At 44.2% G+C, this 23,453-nt stretch overlaps 1 protein-coding gene across 7 annotated transcripts in view; it reads right to left on the bottom strand.

The window, feature by feature from the left end:
- GRAMD1C (GRAM domain containing 1C) overlaps positions 1-21,230 on the bottom strand; it is a 91,447-nt gene extending 70,217 nt beyond the window's left edge. For 4 of the 7 annotated variants that reach the window (XM_039527782.1, XM_039527771.1, XM_039527751.1 and 1 more), the window contains exons 1-2: positions 21,180-21,230; positions 9,599-9,727 (exon numbers count right to left, since the gene is read on the bottom strand). In XM_039527782.1, the coding sequence (XP_039383716.1) occupies positions 9,599-9,727; positions 21,180-21,215 (165 nt within the window). In that variant the 5' untranslated portion in view covers positions 21,216-21,230. Of the gene's footprint in view, positions 1-9,598; positions 9,728-12,409; positions 12,542-13,780; positions 13,895-21,179 lie in introns of those variants that run through there. The other 3 variants (XM_039527755.1, XM_039527763.1, XM_039527792.1) reach the window with 3 other exon arrangements.
- Between the last annotated feature and the right edge of the window lie 2,223 nt (positions 21,231-23,453).

Here is a 23,453-nt window from a genome sequence, read left to right as displayed (position 1 = left end):
GGGAAATATCAGTGAAATACCGTCTTAGAGAGGGACACCAGAAACATTCACAGCTACGAAGATACTTTGAAAATGGAGACATGCTGAAAATTAAAATTTTACAAAATATAAAATTTGTGATTTTTTATTTAGCAATCCCAGGTGACATAATGGATCAATGAAGTTTTCCTTTAAGAATTTTGCTAAATAAGGTTTTGTATTTATATCAGCCATAATCCCCCATGCTTTTCACTTAGGCTCCAGTTCGGCAAGGTATTTACGCACATAAGTAGTCCCACAGAAGTCAATGAGATAACTCATGTTTAAAAGTTAGGCATGTGCTTACGTACCTTGCTGAATCAGGACCTTCATCTGTTTTATTTCCTAATATCTCTAAATATATTATCTCTCATTGGACATTTCTCCATGCTTCTAACCTATTTAGATAATACAAATTTTTGCTCTGTAGTTTCTACATAAAAATTGCTGCCAAATTTAGAACTCACTGTCAACATGGATCGTGCCTTCACATTTTTTCTGTTTTCATGTTTTCCACCCTACTTACACACACCAAGGAAAAACCTGATATCAAGCATCAAACAAAACTACAACATGGCTGAGTTCCAAGTCGGCTGTCTGTGTTCAGAATGAGTGTGGCATTGAATGATTTAACTACTAGTTTTATTTTCTTGCTCTCTCTCTTTTTTTTTAGGATTTGCATTGGTGGGATATGTGGCAGTCTAGCAATCTTAACTTTAAGGCCTGGTCTACACTACAGAGTTATGTCGACTCCAGGCATTTTACATTGACCTAACTACAGAAGCGTCTACACTAAAATTTTGGTCCTGCCAACGTAACTCCTCTGTTACACCGACTTAATAACTCCACAAAATGTAGAGTCAGTGTTGATGTAGTTCGGTTGATGCAATGTCAGAGTAGACACAGTGCTGCTTATATTGACCATTACTGGCTTTCAGAAGCTATCCCACAATGCCCCACATTGACAGTACCATCAGTACAAGATCTCCAGGTGAGGACGCGCACTGCCAACACAAGCAGCATAGTGTGGACACACAAAAGCAATTTAATCAATTACTGCAGTGGCTGTAACTTAGGTTGATGTAACTTTGTCGAGAGGACATGCCCTAAGTTTTTAGTTTGTGTAGGAACATCCCCCCAGTCTTGAACTGCACTAGCTCAGCGAGTCTTACTGCAATAAGAAAAAAAAGCACTTTGTTTATTGCTGGGACTCCTGGATTTACTTAACTTATTGCCAATGATATTTTTAGTAATATCAGTAATATTTTACTTCTTGACAAAGCAAATCATCACATACTAAAGCTACGTAGAGAATATAAGAAAATTCTAAACAGTTCTGGCCACAGTAAAACAAGTTACAAAGTAGTATGTATACAAAAAAAGCCCCAGTCATTTATCTGTCTCTCCAGAAAACTCTTAGAAAGTATGTAAATGCCCCAAATCTTCTACACATATAGGTTAAAAAAAGCACTCAGGATTTTCTTGAAGCTATTTTAGGATTTTCTGCTCCCACTCATTTCTAATGACTAATCAATAATATGAGAAGTGACTCTAAACAAATACATCTGCTTCAGTTCTCTGCTTATCTGCTTTCCCAAAGGGACATAAATAGCTCACCTGGAACAGACTATTTTATTTTTTTAAAGAAAATCAGGGGAAGCTATTTTGCGGCTGCTTGTTTACAGTAACAACCTTTAAGTTGCAATCAAGCCACAAATGTAAAAAGCTAACATAGAGGGAAAAAATTAAAGTCTTCTTTTAAAGTTCTACTTCAAGTGCATTCTGGAGACTCCTATCTCCAAGGCCAAGTCTACACTTGGAAGGCTTTGCCAGTATAGCTATGCTGGTATAGTATGGGATTGGTCGACGCTACGCATGGCTCATGGTCTCAGACACCATCCAATGGGCCATGAACATCTACACTGAACACATCACTGGCCACCGACAGTACCAGGAGGCGTGAGCCGGAGCAACATCGTGCATCGACTATGAGAAAGGGACCGAGAGACTTTTTCCATTGGACCATATGAACTGGAACCTTAAGATCACTAAACGTTAAATCTCACCAAATGAAGGTCAATCCATCCTCATCATCATATCCACTCATTATACTCCTCACCTGAACATAGACATTATATGATGAACAACATACCCTCATATCTCAATGTCTGTACTTTGACCCATTAACCTTTTACCCCCAATCGGGGATATTGCAGATTATGTATTCCTTACGCCATCTGATCTTAAACCGAAATTCGCACCCCTTGATAATCTGTACGTTATTCCTTGATAACCTGAAACTTCTACGCCTAAACTCTGTACTGTTCACTCTTTTTTTAAAAAAAAACCTTCATCTTAATAAAATTTTTAAATCTGTTCTTACCTGCAAAGAGCTCATAGTGAGGACGCAGCTTATAGCCCCTCAGTGAAATAAGATACACTAAACAAAGTGCATTTTCCCCCCAGTACAGCTGCATCTATATTAAATGTTTTTGTCAGCACAACTGTGTGTGTCAGGGATCATATCCCATCAAATCTCTGATCGACATAGCTATACCAGCAGACATTTGTAGTGTACATCTGGCCTTAGGTATAAATATGTTCAATCAAACAACTTCCTGTTGGTCTTACACAATAACTCAAGTATTTTTAATGGAATTTTATTCCCTATGGCAACACCTGAAAAGGAAAAACAAAGCTCTGAACCTAAAATTGAAGAAAAAAATTTCTACCAACCAGAACCAGATAATGTGATTCGAGGCTCACCCGCAAGAGCCTTGTCTATACTAGATTTAAAAAAAAAAATAAATCTCCCACTGCTGCATTACCACTGGCACAGTTTAATAGTGATAGATGGGGCACCAGCATTTTTATCACAGTCCTGGTTCAGCCTGTTCTGAACAGAGTTCAACAACGAAGTACATATGCCAGAGCCACAGCTATTCTAGCTGCACCATCAGGGCAATACAACAGGCAGATTTCCCAGAAAAGTGTAATGTAGAGACAGCCCATTTGGAGAAAGTTCTAGGCCAACTAAGGAATAGTCAATTTCTCCTTTTTTAGTTCCTGCTACCAGAGAGCTCCTTGAGGTGTCAGTAGTTAAAGCACTATTATTCTTGTTTCCAAGATAACTGAATACTGCTTCCAAATAATTACAATTACAATACATGCTACAAGCAACAAGAGCATATACTGAGGTTTTATGTTCCAAAATATGCCCATGGAAATAATAAATATTTATTTATTAAGAACCACAGCCAATATTTATTTGACCTCTCTGGATCCATATACCATCCATGTGGTCCTCTACCCCTCCCCACTTCCTTTTTAAAACATTATATCATACAAACAATTAAAAATAAAAAAAATCAGGCTAAAATAACTAGCTGTAATATGACAAACAACCATCAGTCCATTAATGGAGGTACCTCAACACAGTCCAAGCAAATCTCTACCTTTCAACTCTCCGCAAATGCTTAGGAAAATATAAAATACTGGGTAAATAACATGCAAGAGGAAGCATCTGTTAACAGGCTATAATGCTACATGCTCTCTATATGGGAATTGACATACCAGGTCAGATTGAGTGCAGTCTCTCAGTGAACAGTATCAGGAAGGTGCAAGAAACACCACAGTGGACAACTATAGAATAATCTGCCCATGGGGAAGTTTTTTCCTAACCTCTGTCAGTTAATGGTTGGCTCATGCCCCAAAGCATAACATTCTATATCCCTTCAATAAGTTAATCCTGTCTAATGTTACTATGGGTGCTCACATTATCCATATATCAGAGGGGTAGCCGTGTTAGTCTGGTTCTGTAGAAGCAGCAAAGAATCCTGTGGCACCTTATAGACTAACAGACGTTTTGCAGCATGAGCTTTCGTGGGTGAATACCCACTTCTTCGGATGCAAGCATATAAAATATCAAATCCTTTAATTTCTTCTCTCCGCTTGGTCTACTTAATATCTTGTGACAATAAGTTCCACAGGATAATTATACATTTTAATGTATTAGCTTTAAATGTATTCCCTTCCGTTTTCACTGACCATCCCCTTGTTTTTATATCATGAGAAAGGGTAAATAGAAGCACACAGTTTACATTCACTGTGTCTTTCATTATTCTGTACATCTCTGTTCTGTCTCTTCTTTAAACTATACGTATACTTGACATTTTGCATTATTTGTTTTAATGGCTTTGGCTATCGGCTCTTCAAATTCCCTCTTAGTGCTCCTCATTTCCAATGTACATGTTACTTGCCATAGCATAGTGTCTCGAGCTTTCATACTGGTGACACCTTTCATACAACAAGCCTTTGAGTGCGACCCACCTCCCACCCCCTTATACATTAAAAACACTTTTTAATATATTTGACACCATTATAAATGCTGGAGGCAAAGTGGGGTTTGGGGTGGAGGCTGATAGCTCACGACCCCCCAACTAATAACCTTGCGACCCCCTGAGGGGTCTCAACCCCCAGTTTGAGAACCCCTGCCGTAGCATATATTCTTTTCTATTGGCTTAATTAGGACGGGATTTCCATTTGATGAAAGATACCTGGTTTGGTTCAAATAACTTCCTGAACCTTGACATCTAGCAATACTGAATTTTTTTCTTGCTGACCTTTTTAATTTAGAGGGCTACACCCTTTCTGTGATGCTTTAGTTAAGACACAACCCCATACTGAGCCTAAGAAATTTTAACTTCCTTACTTTTTTGACTTGAAGGTCCTTTTGCCTAGTTTTTTCACTGTTTTGAAATCCCCTTAATTAAGTAAGGTGTTAGGTTTCTATACGTTTCCTCTCCCCAGGAAATTGAATGTAATTATATTGTTGGAAGATGATAAAAAAGATAAAAAGTAGAGAATCTTGGGACAGAGTTCCCAGATATAACTGCTATGTTCAATGCCCCTCTGTTTTTGCCCATTTATATTTGAATATTAGATTATACCCAACCAGAACCAGTTATCCAGAAGCACACACAAGCTTTAGAACAGGGGTAGGCAACCTATGGCACGCGTATCAAAGGCGGCACACGAGCTGATTTTCAGTGGCACTCACGCTGCCTGGGTCCTGGCCATTGGTCCGGGGGGCTCTGCATTTTAATTTCATTTTAAATGAAGAATTCTTAAACATTTTAAAAACCTTATTTACTTTACATACAACGATAGTTTAGTTATATATTATAGACTTTTAGAAAGAGACCTAAAAATGTTAAAATGTATTAATGGCACGTGAAACCTTAAATTAGAGTGAATAAACCAAGACTCGCCACACCACCTCTGAAAGGTTGCTGACCCCTGCTTTAGAAATTCTGATAAAAATGGTACTCCTACAACCTCTAAATCTAAATCACCCCTGCTTTTTCCCCATCTCTAGTAAAAACACATTTGAGTAAACTGAAAAGCTGCTATTAAAATTCAGTAGCAATAAAATAATACTAGGCATTTAAGAAATGATTTACACATTCAAAGAGCAGGACAGACATTAAGGACCCAGTCCTGAAAACCTTTATACATGTGAGAAGTCTATGCACATGAGAACTACTTACATTAGTAAGGTGATCAGGCCGTAACCAATTAATTCTCACCACACCCGTGTGAAGTAGGGCTGGTAAGTATTTATCCTCATTTTAGAAACTGGGGGAGGAGTGGGGGAAATCAGTACAGAGGCATGAAGTGACCTTCCCAGAATCACCCAGTGTCAGAGCAAGGAGCAGAACCCAGGAGTTCCTGACTCCCAATCCTGTGCTCATTCCACTAGATCACAGTGTCTCTGTAAAATGGCAGTCACATCTGGCCTGACTTTCAGAGGTGCTGAGCATCCCCAACCCCCACTCAAGTCAATGGAAGTTGCAGATTTGAAAATCAGACCAATCAGGATTTTACAGAGAAGTGCCTGGTTTTCATCATCCTGGAGAAGAAACGTAGGAAAGCCTTTGGAACAAGTCAGTGGCTAGTCAGCAAAGTACAGTTTTGTGCAGCAAATATTCCAGTTAGCAGAGCTGACATCTGTGCAGTGTTGTGTATGCTAATGTTTATGGAGTAGCGGCGTAGCCCTGTGTTTATTGCAATTTCCCAGCTTTTCTATCAGCTAAACGAGTGGGAAGGAGCCTACTAAAAGTCTATACCTGTCATAGAAAGTGACATCATCTTTGACTGAATGTTACTGACATATGCTTTATGTAATGGCACACATCGTTTGCTGTGTTATCACCTACACGTCTATTATGATTCCCAGGAGCTATAAGAACCAGTTTATATCCAACAGCTGATAGCCAACCAGGCAAGACATTGGTGAAACATGTGATTTTCATTCTCTGGGATAGAGGCAGAAAATGACATAACACCATTTTAATGGCAGGGGAGTCTAATGACTTCATTTTAGCACTGGAATGCTGTTGTCTGACATGGCTCATGACATCATTCTTTATTCCTCCTGCTGCTTCTTCATTCAATCCCCACTAATTATGCTGTCACCTTTAAACTTGGAAAATAAATGTCTCATTACCACAGCCCCTAACAAGCAGGTGAAAGATTTACTTCCCATTTTTAAATTATGGGTTTTTCTTTTTTTTTAAGCAAATAATTGGGAGGCTTTTTTGAGATAATCTATGACAGCATCTGGCTCCTGCAGCATAGGTATTGCTTTACAGACCACAGTGGTGCCTTTCAATGGCCAAGTATACAGAACTATTATACAAGTCCCTTGTTTTAAATACAGGAAAATACTTATATAAACAGGTAAACGTGAATTACAGGCTTAAATACATCCAGGAGTTCAGGAAATAGCAATCACCAAAAAGTTGTTATTTTATTTCACTAGATAATACAGAGATACATAATATATTAGAATACCTACATAGCATCCTTCATCACAGCAAAGAATCCCAAACACATGACAAACTACACACAGACAGCACCACTGAAATGTAACCATTTCTGAGGCAGACTGCAGCACTCCATGGATGAATGACACGCTGTACAAAAATGGGCAGGAGGGAAAATTTGGGCCTAGCTTCAACCTTTAGGCAAAATGCCACTGGATCCTAAAAGTGCAATTCTGCCTGAAGAGGCGATTGTGATAGTGGCATGGCGAGGTGCTGTATTTATTTTTAATTGTATTACCATGGCACCTGGAAGTCAAGGGCCAGGATCCCATTGTGTTAGGCGCTGTACAAACTTGTAACTCAATGACTTCAGCTCAGATTTGCCAAGTTTACAAGTAAAACTCATGTGTCTTTTTCCTAAGTGCGAGACTGTCAAACTGCCCCTGAGATCTGAGAGTCAAACTGGGTTCTTTTCTTTATGTGAATTAGCAACAACAACAGTAGTTGTGTAGGCTGAATAACACATGTGCAACCTCATTTGGCCCCTTAAACAAAACGTAGTTAATAGCTACTACATCTGCGTAACTCGATTAGCCCTTAATTCAGGTACACAGATGTAGCTGAGCAGGCAGAATATTTGCCTATAGGATTGTTAACATGGGTGAGAACATGTGAAAAGAAAATAAATAAATGTGAATCTCAGATCCTAGTGTATGTTTGCAGGGCTGACAGAAAAACAGGTTTACTTTTAAACTGAACAAATTTGATCTGGAGTAATAGATAGGATAAACATGGAACTCTATGATGCAGTTTGACTTTGCAAGGTTTCATCAGATACACAGTACAAATCATAATGTTCCGTTTGCTTCAGCAGATGGAAGGGCGGAGTCAACCCTAATAGGTTTAAATTTCCAGGAGGTTTTTATTTCAAAGTCAATGCTTTGATTATTTAAAACATCCCATTCCAGCTTGAGGAGAGAGAGGTGGGGAGTGGGAAAAGAAATATATGTGCTAGAGGTGCTAGAGGTATGAGCACGGGACTGGGAAATCAAACTCCTGACTTGCATTCCTGGTTATTCCACTGATTCACTGACTCACTGTGTGACCTTAGGCAAGTCACTTAACTTCTCTGACTCAGTCTTCTCATCTGAAAAATGTGATTAATACTCTTTACTCGCCTCACATGACTGCCCCCTGAGCTGTTACAGTTAATGCTCCCAAAACTATAGCTGCAGCATTGTGATTATTTACCACTCAGGCTCCAATGCCACATGGGGTGGATCATGAGTTATTTTGCAATGACTGAGTTCTGGAGTGAGAACCTTATCCCCTTAGTCAGGATATTTTCCTCATAATCTAGCTCTGGATGGGCACAGTGTATGTTCCCCACTCCTTGGTGTGTCTAACAGGAACCCCCACTCCAAGCAATATCGCCCACAGCAAAAACACCAGTTCTAGACACATTATATAATGTGGCCCTTCCTAGGCCTCTCTGGTGCTATTTCAAAGAAATCTTCAGCAAGTAATGGGAGAAGGATTTAAATGAATGATTCTTATTGCCCGCTCTGAGGTGTGCTGAGTATTCTCTCTCTCAGGGGCTTGGCTGGCTAGTTCTTGTTCAGCTGCTCAGGGTCTAACTGATCATCATGTCAGGTCAGGAAGGAATTTTCCCCCAGGTCAGGGACCTTTGGGTTTTTTCACCTTCCTCTGTAGCATGGGGGTACAGGTCACTTGCCAGGATTATCCAGGTATTTCTCACTTAATCATTTGCCTGCCATTGTGGGGGCCTTGGGCACTGGTGCACCTTGGTCCCTCCTATTCTCTGCCTGTGGCACATACTAGTCTAGTCTCGTATGTGCTGTAAAACATTAGTCTTATTTCAGTTGCTGGGTTTTGTGTGCATGGGCTGGGTGGTGTTGGTGGCCTGTGATATACAAGAGGTCAGACTAGATGGTCCAGTGATCCCTTCTGACCTTAAACTCTAGAACCAATGGCCCTTCACTCCTTTCAATGTTAAGTCATCTATACAGACATGGCAAAATAGATGCCTACACACAGCCTGAGTCTGCAGTAGCTCTTTCTCTTATGCAGGAGCATACCAAGCCTGGACACATTTTCCAAAAAGGCAGCGCATAACATTCATTTTGTGGTGAAATATAAAAGTATTAATAGATCATGCTACATTCTCATAGCAATTGAAATTCTGCCTTTACAGAGGAAAAAGTAGCAGCAATAAACTTCTACAAGCAGAAAACAGGGAAGAGATATGGTCTAATGACCCAGTCAAGGAACTAGGAGTCAGGACTCCTGGGTTCTATATCCAGATCTGCCACTGACTTGATACACAGCATAGGGTAAATAACCTCACCTCCTTGTGTCTCCATTTACCCTGCAGTAAAGTGATAACGATAAGTTACCTACCTCCCAGAATGGTCTGGGAGGCTTTATTAATTAAAGGCTATGAATAAATTTGCATAAAAAGCACTTATAGTTTATATATAAATGAGGCATAAATTTTTAACAGTGAGGGTAATTCACCATTGGAACAATTTACCAATGGTCTTGGTGGATTCTCCATCACTGACCATTTTTAAATCAAGACTGGATATTTTTCTAAAAGATCTGCTCTAGGAATTACTTTGGGGAAGTTTTAAGGCCTGCGTTATACAGGAGGTCAGACTAGATGATCACAATGGTCCCTTCGGGCCTTAGAATTTATAACAATGAATTAAAAGAAAAAACAATCAAGTTACCCAAAAGCTCCAGTCAGCACTCCAGTTATATGGAGCGGGGGCCTGCATTTTCTCAGTACATGCACCAAGAGTCTCCTCTGAATCTGCAAGCAACTGGCGGATAAGACCATGATCCACTTCATGGATTTCCTGTGAATCAAGCAAGCAAGCAAAGCATGTAGTTTGATAATAGAGGGGAAAGGTTTGGAATAAAAAGTGGTTAACCAGTTTGCAGGCTTTATAAATAAAACCTTAAAGGGCTACATTTAACAGGATAAATGATGGGGAAACGTTTCCCACTTGTGATTCTTAACTAATGAATGACATTTTTCAATGTCAATTATATTATAAACATTAAAGTTTTATTTCCAAATGTCCCTCAACCCGGACATCAGTGTTTTGCAAACAATCAAAAGGCAGTCATAAATGTTGTTTTAACCACCATTAAACTGACAATCTCAAAGCAAATTATTAAAAATAAACTACAAAGGAATCCTTTTAAAAAAGAGAGAGAGAAAGAGAGAGAAGATCTGGTTTTACTGATTCCAATTTTAATTACTCACTGCCCATACACATGTATATAAACACAGCAGTTCAGAAATGTCAAACTGTATTATTATTAATACTTTACTGATACATAGAGCTTTTCATCAGTAGATCTCATAGCATTTTACAAAGGTGATCCATAGCATTAGCACTATTTACAGATGGGAAAACTGAGACAAAAAGGCAAAGTGACTTGCCCAGAAGCAGGGCCGGCTCCAGACCCCAGCACGCCAAGCGCGCGCTTGGGGCGGCGTGCTGCGGGAGGGCGGCAGGCGGCTCCGGTGGACCTCCCGCAGGCATGCCTGCAGAGGGTCCGCTGGTCCCGCGGCTTCAGTGGAGCATCCGCAGGCGTGCCTGCGGGAGGTCCATCGGAGCCGCAGGACCAGCGACCGCCAGAGTGCCCACCACGGCGTGCCGCCCTGCTTGGGGCGGCGCAATTCCTAGAGCCGCCCCTGCCCAGAAGACCAGTGGCAAAGCCAGGAATCAAGTATCAGAGGGGTAGCCGTGTTAGTCTGGATCTGTAAAAGCAGCAAAGAATCCTGTGGCACCTTATAGACTAACCGACGTTTTGGAGCATGAGCTTTCGTGGGTGAATACCCCAAAACGTCGGTTAGTCTATAAGGTGCCACAGGATTCTTTGCTGCTTTTACAAAGCCAGGAATAAAACCCAAGTCTCTTGAGTCCCAGTCCAGGCCCCTAACCACTTAACCACGCTGCCTGTAATATCCAATAATGCCTGTAAAAAAGACAAGACAACTATCACGGGGTGGCCAAACTTACTGACCCTCCAAACTGCATATGACAGTATTCAGATATTCGAGGGCTGGGGCATGCCTGCTAGGGCTCAGGGTTTCAGCCTTGCTCCTGCTCAAGCCCAGAGCCCCGGCAGGCTTGCTCCATGGAGCTGAAGCCCAGAAAACCTCCACCCCACTGGGAGAAGCCAGAGGCGACATGTGGGGGCCACATGGGGTCACATACCCTCCCAGATATTAGCCAGGGTTTGTTGGCCCCACTCAGTCCCATGGAGCTGCTGGGCCCCCTCCCTGTGCAGCAGCTGCTGGAGCCAGCAAGCTGGGAGCTGCGGCCATGGGGAGAGGCAGCAGCAAACAGCTGGGAGCTGCAGGGAGCAACAACTGCTTTTGTTGCTGCCTCTCCTGGCAGAGCTAAAGCAGCGGCCCCTCCCTGCAGCTCCCAGCTGTTTGCTGCTGCCTCTCCACACAGAACTAATACCTGGGAGCTGCAGGGAGGGGCCACTGAGGCTAAGAGGGGGGCATGCCCAAGGGGGCGTGACTCAAGCTGTTGGGAGGGGGCGAATCTTTAAATTGTGCCCCCTCCCCAGCAGGCACCAGTTGTTTCTGACAGGAGCCCCTAGTTCCACTACCCTCCCACAGTTTTCCCACCACGCAAGTCTGGTAGGTGGAGAATGGGAGGGAAGGTTCGTGAGCTGAACTTTAACTGAAAAAGAGCCACATGTGGCTCACGAGCCGCGGTTTGGTCACCCCTGCACTATACCATTTTTAACAAATGGAGCCACCATGAGTAAGGCACCTTGATCTGCTCATCAGCTCACTCGGGGGGGCGCAGGTGGGGTAAGCCCACTGATCAGCACCATACTACTCTCTGCTGGGGTTGCCTAAGGATGAGCATGGCACCAATCACAGGAGCACTCCTTACTCTGCCTGCTTTGTTCATGTTCAGTGCTCCTGAGCTCAAGCAGACAGGGCCAAGTGACAATCACAGGAGCTCTCCCTTTGCAATGAGACAGAATAGAGGGAACACTCAGCCACCAGGGCAGCTACTGTGTGCCCTCCAGTAATAGGAACACCTGTCACAGAGCAATAGATGCCAACCTTTTCCACCTCAGGAGAGAGAAAGATGAGATGCTCTCACCTCCCTGATGAGATATAATGAGAAGCACGAGTTGGTGAGAAGACAAGTGTGTTTTCTCAAAATGTCCCACGGGTGTGCAACCTTAATTCTAAACAGCTGGGATTCACCATGGCTATAGTCTACATATCACCCCCAAAAACTTGTTAGTGCAACACGAGGAGCCTGAATTTCCTGACCATTTGTACAGTTATAATTAAGAGGTTGTCACAGCAATCTTAACTCAGTTCTCTTGTGTGTATTCATTACCGTGGGGTCTTTCAAAGTACAGCTTGCAACACTGCTAGCTAAAATAATCTCATTTTGGAAAGTCTGAAGCTTAGAAAGGCCATAGGACAGATCAACACTAGGCTGTGGTTTAGAACCCAGCCCAGATCATTAGTGACCAAAAGTGGTTACCATCTGATGGATGCTCGTTGGCTATAAGAAAGGAGAAGGCAGGTTGCCAGCCAGTTTCTAGTAGGCAGGAGGAAAACCATAAAAATGGCAGACTCAGCAAAGCCAGGACAGCCATCTCCTAAAGCAGTCCCTGCAGAACAGAGGCCAAGCATCAGGTTAGTGTGGGGAAGCAGGCATCACCATTGCCCGTGCTGTATGCTCTGTAGATAGCTTATTACAGCTTCCAAGGCTTCATTCCCTCGGATACCTTTCACCAGCACAGCTATCATTAAAAATATAGAATATGTGTTTTCAAAGTAGATACCTGCAAAAGGGATGTGGAATATTCATTTTGAATTCATGCATCATTTCCTGTCCTAAATTTTTACAAAATCGACCCTCAGGAAAACAGCAGCTACAGGCTTAAGCAAAGACATCATAACCACCAGGATCCAGGGACCCCAACAGAACAGTGCTGTGGGAGCGAGTCCCCAGCCTACAAGGCAAAATCAAGTTTTGAATGTTGCTACCAAAGAGTGGGACAAGCAGGCAGCCCATTCCCCTGAAGACACTGGCCGTATATGTGAGATGAAGTGCAGAAAGCAAGCTGACTTACTACCCCTCCCCATCCCCAGTCCCCATTCACAAATACAGGAATGATGAGGGAGCAAGCAAAGGAGCCCTTCCCTGCAGAGCCCTGAGTGAAGACGGACAGCCCCATACCAATCAACCCTCACATATAGTAGAGATGAGGGGTTACGAGCAACACCACTCCTCTTAGTCACAGTAGGCCAGGGGTGGCCAAACTTACTGGCCCTCCAAGCCACACACAACAATCTTCAGAAGTTTGAGAGCCGGGGCACAGGGCTTCAGCCCCACTCCTGCTGAAACCCCAAGCCTTGGCACGTGCTCCCCACAGGGCTGAAGCCCCTAGACCCCCCCTCCCTGCTGGACAGAAGCTCTTACCCCACCACCCCACTGCAAGGCAGAGGTCCTGTCCTGAGCTACCCCACCAGTCTGGTAGGCAGAGAATGGGGGGGGGGGCACATGGGGGGTTTGCAAGCCACACTTTACCAGTAAAAAAGCCACATGTGGCTTGTAAGCCACAGTTTGGCCACCCCTGTAGTAGTCCCTATCTAGGCAGCTTGTTGCTTTAACAGCTGTTATTGGGTAGCTAGCTTGCAAGGGAACAATAGCCCAGCAGCTGGCATTACAGGACTCAGGATGAAGCAAACAAACTGGTTGAGCCGTTGGTCTCACATACACAGAGTTTGAGGAGACTATTAAAGCTCTGGTTCAAAAGCCAAGTGGCTTAAAAAGCACCCCCCAAAAGGAGCAGGCCCCTAGCAAAGGTAGAAAGCAAACATTAAGAAAGAAGAATCAAATGCTTACCATAGAGAGGAGAAAGAGATGCAACCTGCAAGCTGATTGCCTCTAAAATGAGCACCATAGGGCTGCAGCGGCTGCCTTATCTGCAATTTAAAGGGCCAGCGGCAATAAGAAGACTATGTGGAGAAAGGCTTCTATATATAAAAGGAGTAAACCTGACACTAAGAGAGTTAGCTGATATCTAAGGGCTTGGCTACACTTACAAGTTGCAGCGCTGGGAGTTACAGCGCTGCTCATGCAGCTGTGTAAGGGCCAGCGCTGGAGTGGGGCCACACACAGCAGCGCTGCAGTGTGGCTGTTTGCCAGCGCCCGTGGTGCATGCACATCCCAGCATTCATTCCGCCATTGTGAGTGTCTTTCTGTTACTCTCTGTGAATCGCGATTTCTGTGGCAAATGGAGCCCGATCTGCTGAGGACTCTGCTGATGAGTGTCACCAGCACAACACGTTTGGCAGTCGAGCTATTCCTTCAGCTCCAAAGTGACAGTGAGGAGTCCGCGATGATATCAATAAGCACTGAGTGGTGGGATCACATCGTCATGGAAGTCTGGGATGACGAGCAGTGGCTGCAGAACAGGACACAAGATTGAGAGCTGCCCTGACGGTGGAAAAGGGTGGCTATTGCAATCTGGAAGATGGCAAATCCAGACAGCTACCGGTCGGTCGGGAACCAGTTTGGACATTGTGGATGGCTTTGCACAAATGGGTTTCCACCTGGCATCAGAGTACGACAGGCTGGCCTGGAAGGGTGCATGATGCACGCATCTTCGGAACAGTGGCCTGTTCAGGAAGATGCAGGCAGGACTTTTTCCCAGACAGGAAGATCACAGTAGGGGATGTCGAAATGCCCACTGTGATCCTTGCCTTGGCTCATGAAACCCTATACAGGGAAGCTTGACAGAGCAAGGACCGGTTCAACTTACAGGCTGAGGTGCAGAATGACTGTGAGATGTTTGTATGGGAAGCTAGACTTCCTCCATAATATTTGTGAAGGGAAGGGTGAAACATTCAGTGAGGCATGGACCACCGAGGTTCAAGTCCTGGAGGCTGAATATGCACAGCCAGAGAGCAGGGCTATAGAGGAGCCACAGGGCTTCTTCAAGGAGGGATAGGCCTGAGGGAAGAATTTGAGGCTGAAAGCCAACAGTAATGTTTGCTGCCTTGCATGGGAGTGAATTGCACTGCTTACACTGTTATTCTATTATCCATAATAATAATATGATTTGCAGTGCCTCTTTCTTTACTGGGCTAAGGTGTCTTTCACTATCTGCTATAATAAAGACTGTTTTCAAAGCCAAGAATTGTTTTATTGAAAAGAAAAACTTCCTTGACAGACAGACAGACACACAACATTTCATTAACACAAGAGGGCAAGGGTGTGGGTTGGTGAACTGTACAGTCACAAAGTTTGCATATGCATGTCTGGATTGCTGTTTAATGAATCCTGCACTTCAGGGTGCATATACTGCATGGTGATGGGGGTTGAATGCAGAGGGTAAGGGTGGTGGTAGGTATCAGGGCTGGTTGTGTTGGAGGCAGCTGGTGGTGGTAAGAGCCTGGATGCTGGGGAAAGGTGGTTGAGCTGACATTGGGGCACAAGGCACAAAGGACGGGCGGGTGGGGGGTAGCACGGTAGTGCTCTGCTTGCATGGGCACGAGCCAGGATGCTTAGCAGCCGCTCCGTTTTTTTTCTCTTGCCCTGCATTTTCTCTCTGTCCTCCTGCTTTTTCTCTCTCCCACTCTTTCAATTCTTTTCTCTCTGTAGCAGAGTGCTGAGTTTTTTTTTCAGCATGTCCTCTTTTCTTTTTTTTTTTTTTTTCAAATTTTGAAGCCTCTGTGATGTTGAACATCTGGGCAGTCCAGTCAAGGTCACTGTACACACAGAAATGACAACATTTAACACGGGCAGCATTGTATCCACTATCTCCAGACATGAATTGTTACACTGAGGAGTTCTCACTTGCAAGTTCTCACTTGCATTCTTTATCCCAAAAGGAAAACACACAGAAAGCACGAAATGGTGAGTGAGGAGGTTGAGTGAAGATGCAGATGCAGGGGTGATCTTATCTCCTATCTCTTCACTAAAGAGTCTCCCAACATTTTTCACAGGACTTAATCCTGGAAGATGTTTGAGCAATGTGGATTCCGCCGGGACCCTATGCGCGTGTGCCTGTTCAGAAATGGTCCCCTGGCCGACAAGGGACACAGTGGCTCTGCCTATAAACCTCTTGCAGGCATATTGCCCACGCCTCTGGCTCTGCTTATAAACCCCGCAGGGCATATTGCCCACGCCTGGATGCTTTGCTGAGATAACTGAAGCAGATTAGCCATGCATGCATCCATAACCCCCTTCCTCTCCAGAAACATTTCCACCCAGAAAATGCCTGTCCTTCTGCAACTGCTGGCTGCTGCTGCGATTGGGTACTTCCTCCTGGCTTGAGAAGAGCTCCTGGCTGCATGCCTCCAGGAATCTGCGGTTTCTTCCCCATCCCAGGAGCTTCACTCCTCCTCCTCCTCCTGTCCCCAGCCTGCTCAGAAGTGTCCATCGTTACCCTGGGATTGCAGTGGGGTCACCCCTATGTTGTCCATCTGCAGGTCGTGGGGCGGATCCGGATCTGCGATTCCTCGGCTTTGTTGTAATAGGCACAGCTCAGCTCTTTAACTTTCACCTGCATTGTAGCCCGCCTGATGCCCCCCCTATCCAGCATGTCCCTTGATATCTGCTCAAAGATATAACAGACGCCTCACCCCAAACACTGATGAGGTCCTGCAATTCCTGTGTGCCATGCTGCATGGTTACCTGTAACCTGTAACTGATTAACTGATTGCACTCCACACCTGGCTGCAGCAAACAGGAAGGAGATTTTTAAATTTGCATTTAAAGGGCGGGTCACCTGAGGCAAGAGCAGTAGAGTGCAAACTGATGTGCAGAGTGGCTGAACAGGAATTCTTATTCTGGGATACCTGGAGGACAGGTAAAGCGCTGGTGAGTGTCCATTGCTGAGAGCAGCGCTGGTGTCACCAGCTGCACTCTCTTCCCCCCCGGATGGGTGGGTTTTTTCAGCCAGCTGCAGCCAGTTGCAGCGCTGGTAATTGCAGCGCTGGAAAGCCTCCACCAGCGCCAAGTGCTATGGAGAACAAGCTGGCTAATGAAAAGAGATATGAAGCTAGCCACCTGAGGGTCAGGGCCTGGTATAGAGCTCCCCTTACAGCTAGCACCTTCCTTAGCATGTTTAATATTGCATGCAGGGACATCTAAATTTTTGTTCACAGCCTGAAAAATAAATCACATTTTGCCTACAGACTCCTGTATCCTATGAGTGAGTGGTTTGGTGGAGAGCTCCTTTGCACGGTCCCCACTTCCTCGACAAAGGGAAGATGTTGGTTGCCTCCCTGGCACTCTTCCCATCTCATGCCCCCTAACTCCACAAAGCCCACTCTGCAGAGAGAGGGATCTGCAGCTGGAAGAAAGTATTGTGAGGGGGAACCATGAGGGATGCATGTCCCACCAGTCCCAAAGAGAAGCAAGAAGAGCACTAATACAGCCTGGGGATGCCTTAACTCTTCTGTTACCCTCTCTGCAGTGGGGAAACACCCCTTAAAAGGTGTGTCCCTTGGACAATGACAGCCTGTCTCCAAAGGTTTCAGAAGGGAGACGAAGGGGTATCCCAGAGCTGGTGCAGGGTCACAAAGCTTCCAGCACAGAAGGCCCTACTCTCCTGGGAATCTGGAGGGGACCCTATTACCACGGTCCTTGTGCCCAAAAGAATGACTCAAGAAAAACTCCATGAGGGGACCCTCACTGGGTTTTCCCACTCTCCAGCCCCACAAATAGTTTCACAGGAAGAATGTGTTCTGGGCTGTAGTTCTACCAGCACACCTTCATTTCTGTTTTCTTTTACTGTTAACTCTGTAACTAGATTTAAACCTGAATAAAGTAAAATCAATAAAAATAATTCAGAAATCCAACTTCTGTAGTGATTAAGAGCTAGGTGGTGTTATTATTTATTTTATTTTATTATTAGTGTTGTTTTAGTGGTATGTGATGAACTGATCCCTAGCCATTTAAAAAGCACCTTCTTCTGAATGAAAGGTCTGTATAAATATGGAGTGATAGTAGGCATTTTATGTCGTGTAGTCCATGAATCTGATTTAAAAAATTTATTAGGATGATGTTTACCAAAAAAAAAAAAAAAGTGAACGGTACAGAGTTTAAGCGTAGGAGTTTCCGGTTATCAGGGAATAATACACAGATTATCAAGGAGTGCAAAGTTCGGTTTAAGATCAGATGGCGTAAGGAATACATAATCTGCAAAATCCCTGATTGGGGGTAAAAGGTTAATAGGTCAAAGTACAGACATTGAGATATGAGGGTATGTTGTTCTTAAAATAGCTATGTTTGGGTGTGGAGTATAATGAGTGGATACGATGATGAGGATGGATTGACCCTCATTTGGTGAGATTTAATGTTCAGTGAGTTTATGGTTCTGGTTCATATGGTCCAATGGAAAAAGTCTCTCGGTCCCTTTCTCGTAGTCGATGCACGATGTCGCTCTGGCTCACGCCTCCTGGTACTGTCGGTGGCTGGTGATGTGTTCGGTGTAGATGTCCGTGGACCATTGGATAGTGTCTGAGGCCATGAGGAGCCGCATGAGCCGTGCGTAGCGTCGACCGATCCTGCAGGTCTATTACACAAATGGATTACCCTAGTTTAAATGTAAAATGAATTTTAAATGCTATTCCACAGAGCCACCTATAGGGGAAAGAGTGAAAACCTGCCTTCAAGGAGAAGAAAGTAAACTTGATATATAACTGAACAATGTTTCAAAGTAGTCTAGCCCCAACATGTTTCCAGCCCTGGAGCACCCACAGAGTCATCACCTATGACGGGGATGAGAGTAAATAAAAAACAATGGTTTTTAGATTCAAGCACGCACAAGAGCTTGCTGAAGATGTGTTCTCTGAGGGAGCAATCATCATGAATTACTTTATTTCGTAAGTGTTTTGATATACCATCAGGGCTGCCCAGAGGGGGGAGCAAGTGGGGCAATTTGCCCCAGGTCCCGGGCCCCACAGGGGCCCCTACGAGAATATAGTATTCTCTAGTATTGCAACTTTTTTTAATGGAAGGGGCCCCCAAAATTGCTTTTCCCCAGGCCCCCTGAATCCTCTGGGCGGCCCTGTATACCATCCATGCTCTCCAGCTTTTGGTTACATCTATGACAGATTTTGGTTGCACCCTACACTCTGCCAGATTAATGCATCTTCTTCCCCTGGTCTCTTTCTCTCATGGCTAACTCTGTGTCCTTTCTCACACTGCCCTTTATTCCTGGAATATTCCTCTTGATGTTAGGCATTTTGGGTGAGATTTTCACCAGAGTTACGCACTCACAAGTGGAGCCAAATGTTCAGACATGCTCAGCACCCAGCAGCTCACAGAGTGATGCTTGCAGTTAGATTTTCAAAAGAGCTCAGGATGCGCCTTGCACCCAACCTGCTGAGCTCTTTTGAAAAAAATGACTATGGCTACTGAGCTCACTTGAAAAGCTGGCCCCATGCAATCACATTCTTCTTTAAATACCTCCTGAAGCCATGAGCTCATTGGTTGAATAATGCTGGGCCAGGAGTAATTTCTTCTTCAACACTCCTGCCTGACTGGTGGATTTTACCCCTTCAGGCTGTAAGTATATTAATAGCATATCCAAAATAAATAAATGAAACAGTAAAGCAACCAAAATTTGTACATAACAAAGCGTATCTCATACCGTTTTACTGTTTTATAACCCCCATCCTTCTCATGTCCCTCAGCCTTTGTCTGTCATCTCTTACCATGGTCTAATTTAGGGCTGAACCCTGCTCCCACTGAAAGCAATGGGAGTTTTGGCATTATGCCACCTCAGGTTGTGATCACGTCAACTTTTGGGAGGCAATATGGGCAAGTGGAAAGAGTATTGGACTGGGACTCAGGACACCTGGTTTCTATTCCTAGCTTGGCCACTGGATCTTCTTGAGCAAGTCACTTTGCCGCTCTGTGCCTCAGTTTCCCCATCTGTAAAACAGGGATAATAATACTCACCTACTTTGAGATGTACTGATGAAAAATGCAATATAAGAGCTAGGTGTTTTTAATTATTATTATTATTTTGCTACTGACTTCAATGGGTGCAGAATTATGCTTGTAAGTTGCAAATTCCTTAGCAGCATGGACTTGTTTAAATGTCTTTAAAAAGCCATTCACATCTATTATACTTGTTGTATCTCCGGTAAAAATAGAGATTTTTTCTCCTAAGTAGACACATTTGACATGTATGTACTTTAACTATGAAAGTATGAAACTATGAAACACTCTCACTTCTCTCTCCTTTATGCATGAAGACGTCCTTTAGAATCAGGTGGCTGTTTCTCTTGATTATTATCTTTATTTATTATGTGTATTGCAGTAGCACTTAGGACCCCCCGTCATGGGGCCGAGACCCCACTGTGCTAGGTGCTGTACAAACTGTAGTTAATTGTTCGCTTCACTCATTGTTAAGTAATAAAATATGTAAATACATAGTAAAAAAAGAAAACCAGCTTCTTTACACTTTCTGAGGTCAGTAAAATAAACAAAGAACACTAACAGCATAATGAAAAGTAGGTTAGATTTTTAGTACTTTCAGTTCCAGCTGAATGTGTTAGTATTAACTCAGGTAAGGCATATTCTTAATATAGGTGTGTCTAGTCAGTATCCTTATCAATAAAGACCAAAATTTCCATAATTTCAGGCGGTCAGTTTTGGGGACCCCTCTGGAGACAATTCCAACTGATTTCTATTGGAACCGTGAGTGCTCAGCATCTCTGAAAATCAGGCCAGGAGAGGTTCAAGTTGGACGCCCACAAATAGAGGGACACAATATTAGTGGGCACATTTGAAAATACATGCCTTTAAATCCCTACATTATAAACACAAATTGAGCAGTGTGGTAAAGAGGAAAAATTCCACCTCAGTGACCAATGGGTCAATGAGAAGCTGCAGGGGGCAGAGATGCCTCAAATTGTGGGCGGTGAAGAGCAATGTATTAGACATGTGGTCATTCAGGGGACTGGGCCTGGTGAATCAGGGGGGCTTGAAACACAGCAGACCATGCAGGGGGCCTACGTGTTTCAGGTCAGAGAGGCCCATCCAGTTGCAGTGGCCAGGGGTCAAGAACTGAGATGCCGTGGGCGAGGGAGGTGTGGGATACGATGGGTCATAGGGTGAGGCCGGTGTGTGGTTCTGGGCAGTATGGGATACAATGGGTATGGGGGACTGGGATTTGATAGGGAGATGCATGGCAAGTGCTGTGGGTCTTCTCCTCCATGACTTCTCTGCCCCAGGGTCCACAACCCCCATCCTGGCCTATGGAAGGCAATAGCCCTGTTACCTGTTGGGGACTCAGAGGAGTCTCAGCAGGTTCCATCCCCTCCAGCTTCAATCTTGGGCCCAAAGGCCTCTCCTGCCAGAACACAAGTCTCCCGCTTACAGCCCGTGCGCAGGCGCTGTCTCTCTGCAATGGGCAGGGCTGCTCCTGCCAACTCCCCACAAACACCTGGTGCACCTGCGTGGCTCCCTCTAGCAGCCGTTAGCAGCCACTCCGGGTTCCACCCTCCCCCGCCCAGCCACGCTCGGCAGCCATTTTGTTTCCTTGATTATTTGTGTAAGCAAGTGGTGGCAAAAGGGTTACACATGTACTTTGCACTTGCCTCGCTTTAATTAACCCCACCCCCACAGGGCACAACCCCCTCAGACTTCACCCTCCCAATACAGCCCCGCTCCCCACCCAACCCCCAAGGCACAGCCCAGGAGGGGTGCAGCCATCCAATACAGCCTCTTTCCCCTGTCCGAGGAACCTCTTCCCCCGACACAACCTGACCCTTTCTGTTCCCTCCCCCTGGGATCCCCAGCAGATCCCACTCCCGTAGCCTGGGAACCCCTCTTCCAGCAGAGCCCTCCTCCCCCAAACTTGTGTTTCTTCATCCTTTTCCTTCCCCAACCCGGCAGCGCTGCCTGTCCTGTGACAGTGAAGCCTACATGTGCCCCAGCCAGAGAAATCTGCTTCTCTTGCTGCTTTTCAGGGAGGCCATTTGAGGCCTTTGCTGTGGGAAGCATTATGGGCCATAAACTACAGTGCTCTGGCAGTCACCCAGTGTCACATTACTCAAGGTGATAATGATCTCTGTGACTGGCGTCCCCACCCAACTGCTGGAGCAGACAAGCCAATGCCAGTATTGCTAATATCAAACATTCAAAAATCATGAGATTGGTTTAAAAATAATAACATCTGGATTCTTTTGAGTCTCTAGCATTCACGTTTTCAAGCTTTTCTTCACAAACAAGCAGGCTGAAAAAAAAATGTTTTTAAGTGAAAGCTGAAATCTCTCATAATCCTATGACTCCAGGCACTGGTGCTTTAAGAAAAAAACACCAAATATCACAAGACTCACAATAAAATCATGAGATTTAGCAACAGCTGATCAATTCCTTATTCTCAGGTTTAGAAATTGCCGGTACATCTTTTTTCTCAAGAGTAACAAATTTATTGGGAGATGCACAAACAAAATATGAATACAGGATGAGGTAAGCATAAACAACAACACTGCAATAATGATTCAGCGTGGACTACTCCTTCAGGGCACACACAAGGTTTTTATGTCTCAGTACCACTTCCTCAAATTTGGCGTTTAACTCCTTTATACGATCATCAGGATTCCTAGTTTTCTGTGGGGGGAAAAAAAAAATCTCTGATGAAAAACCAGAAATCCATGTTTTTTTGTGATTAAAATGAAATGCTGAACTTTAGTTTCCCTCACCACAATATATATAGGTATCAGTTGAACACAATGTTTTATTGATATACAATAAAACCGCATTTTTCCAAGCCTTCATTATACATATTAACTGAACCACCAGCTGTCAAGGTCTGACAGCAGCTGGGCTCCAGCTGACTGCTCAAGCCTCCACCATGTGGGGGCTGACCACCCGAGCCCTTGCTGCTATCAGCCCCAGGCGGCTGGTAGTTCAGGTAATATGGAGAGCTGGATATTGGAGGCTTGGATAAATAGAGGTTCTATTGTATATGTTTTTATTTTTTCACAAAATGTAAAAATTAAAGCTTCTCTGTAAAAGGTAAATTCCGCATTTTTCTGTGGCAAATGCATTTCTAGGATCCCTGACAATATTTCCTTTTGCTCCTCATACAGCATCATTCAGAGCCCCCATTGCAGAAATACAGGCCTCCAGTTTTAAAACGTCAGTGTGGACTTCCACTCCTTCCAGTTCCAAATGATTATTTGTCAAAAGGGACAACTCTTCCGTGCTGCACCAGTGCTTGGAAACCGAAGGGCCCCCTTGTACAGCAATAGGCAGCAGTGTTATAGAGTTGCAGCCCTCTCTAGTTCTAGGACTCCAGACAATCCAGTGCTGTAATTCCTCCTCAGAGCTCTTGGGTTTCCCCAGAGAAACACTGAGATAAAAGTAAATATCCGGATGGACCCTGCATTGACAACAAAGCTGCAAAATGAAGATTTCACAATTATGTTTAGAAGCTTAAATCATGAAAGAAAATGTTGCCTTTTTCAGCTCTTTTAAAACACTTGCAGGGGACCTTTTGGAGCCATCATCCATCTGTCTAGCTATCAGCATAGTATCTGGACACAGC

Source organism: Mauremys reevesii, linkage group 1, assembly GCF_016161935.1.
Source record: "Mauremys reevesii isolate NIE-2019 linkage group 1, ASM1616193v1, whole genome shotgun sequence".
Classification (NCBI taxonomy): domain Eukaryota; kingdom Metazoa; phylum Chordata; order Testudines; family Geoemydidae; genus Mauremys; species Mauremys reevesii.
The sequence above is the reverse complement of the archived record's forward strand: the minus strand, read 5'-3'. Positions and strand labels throughout refer to the sequence as shown.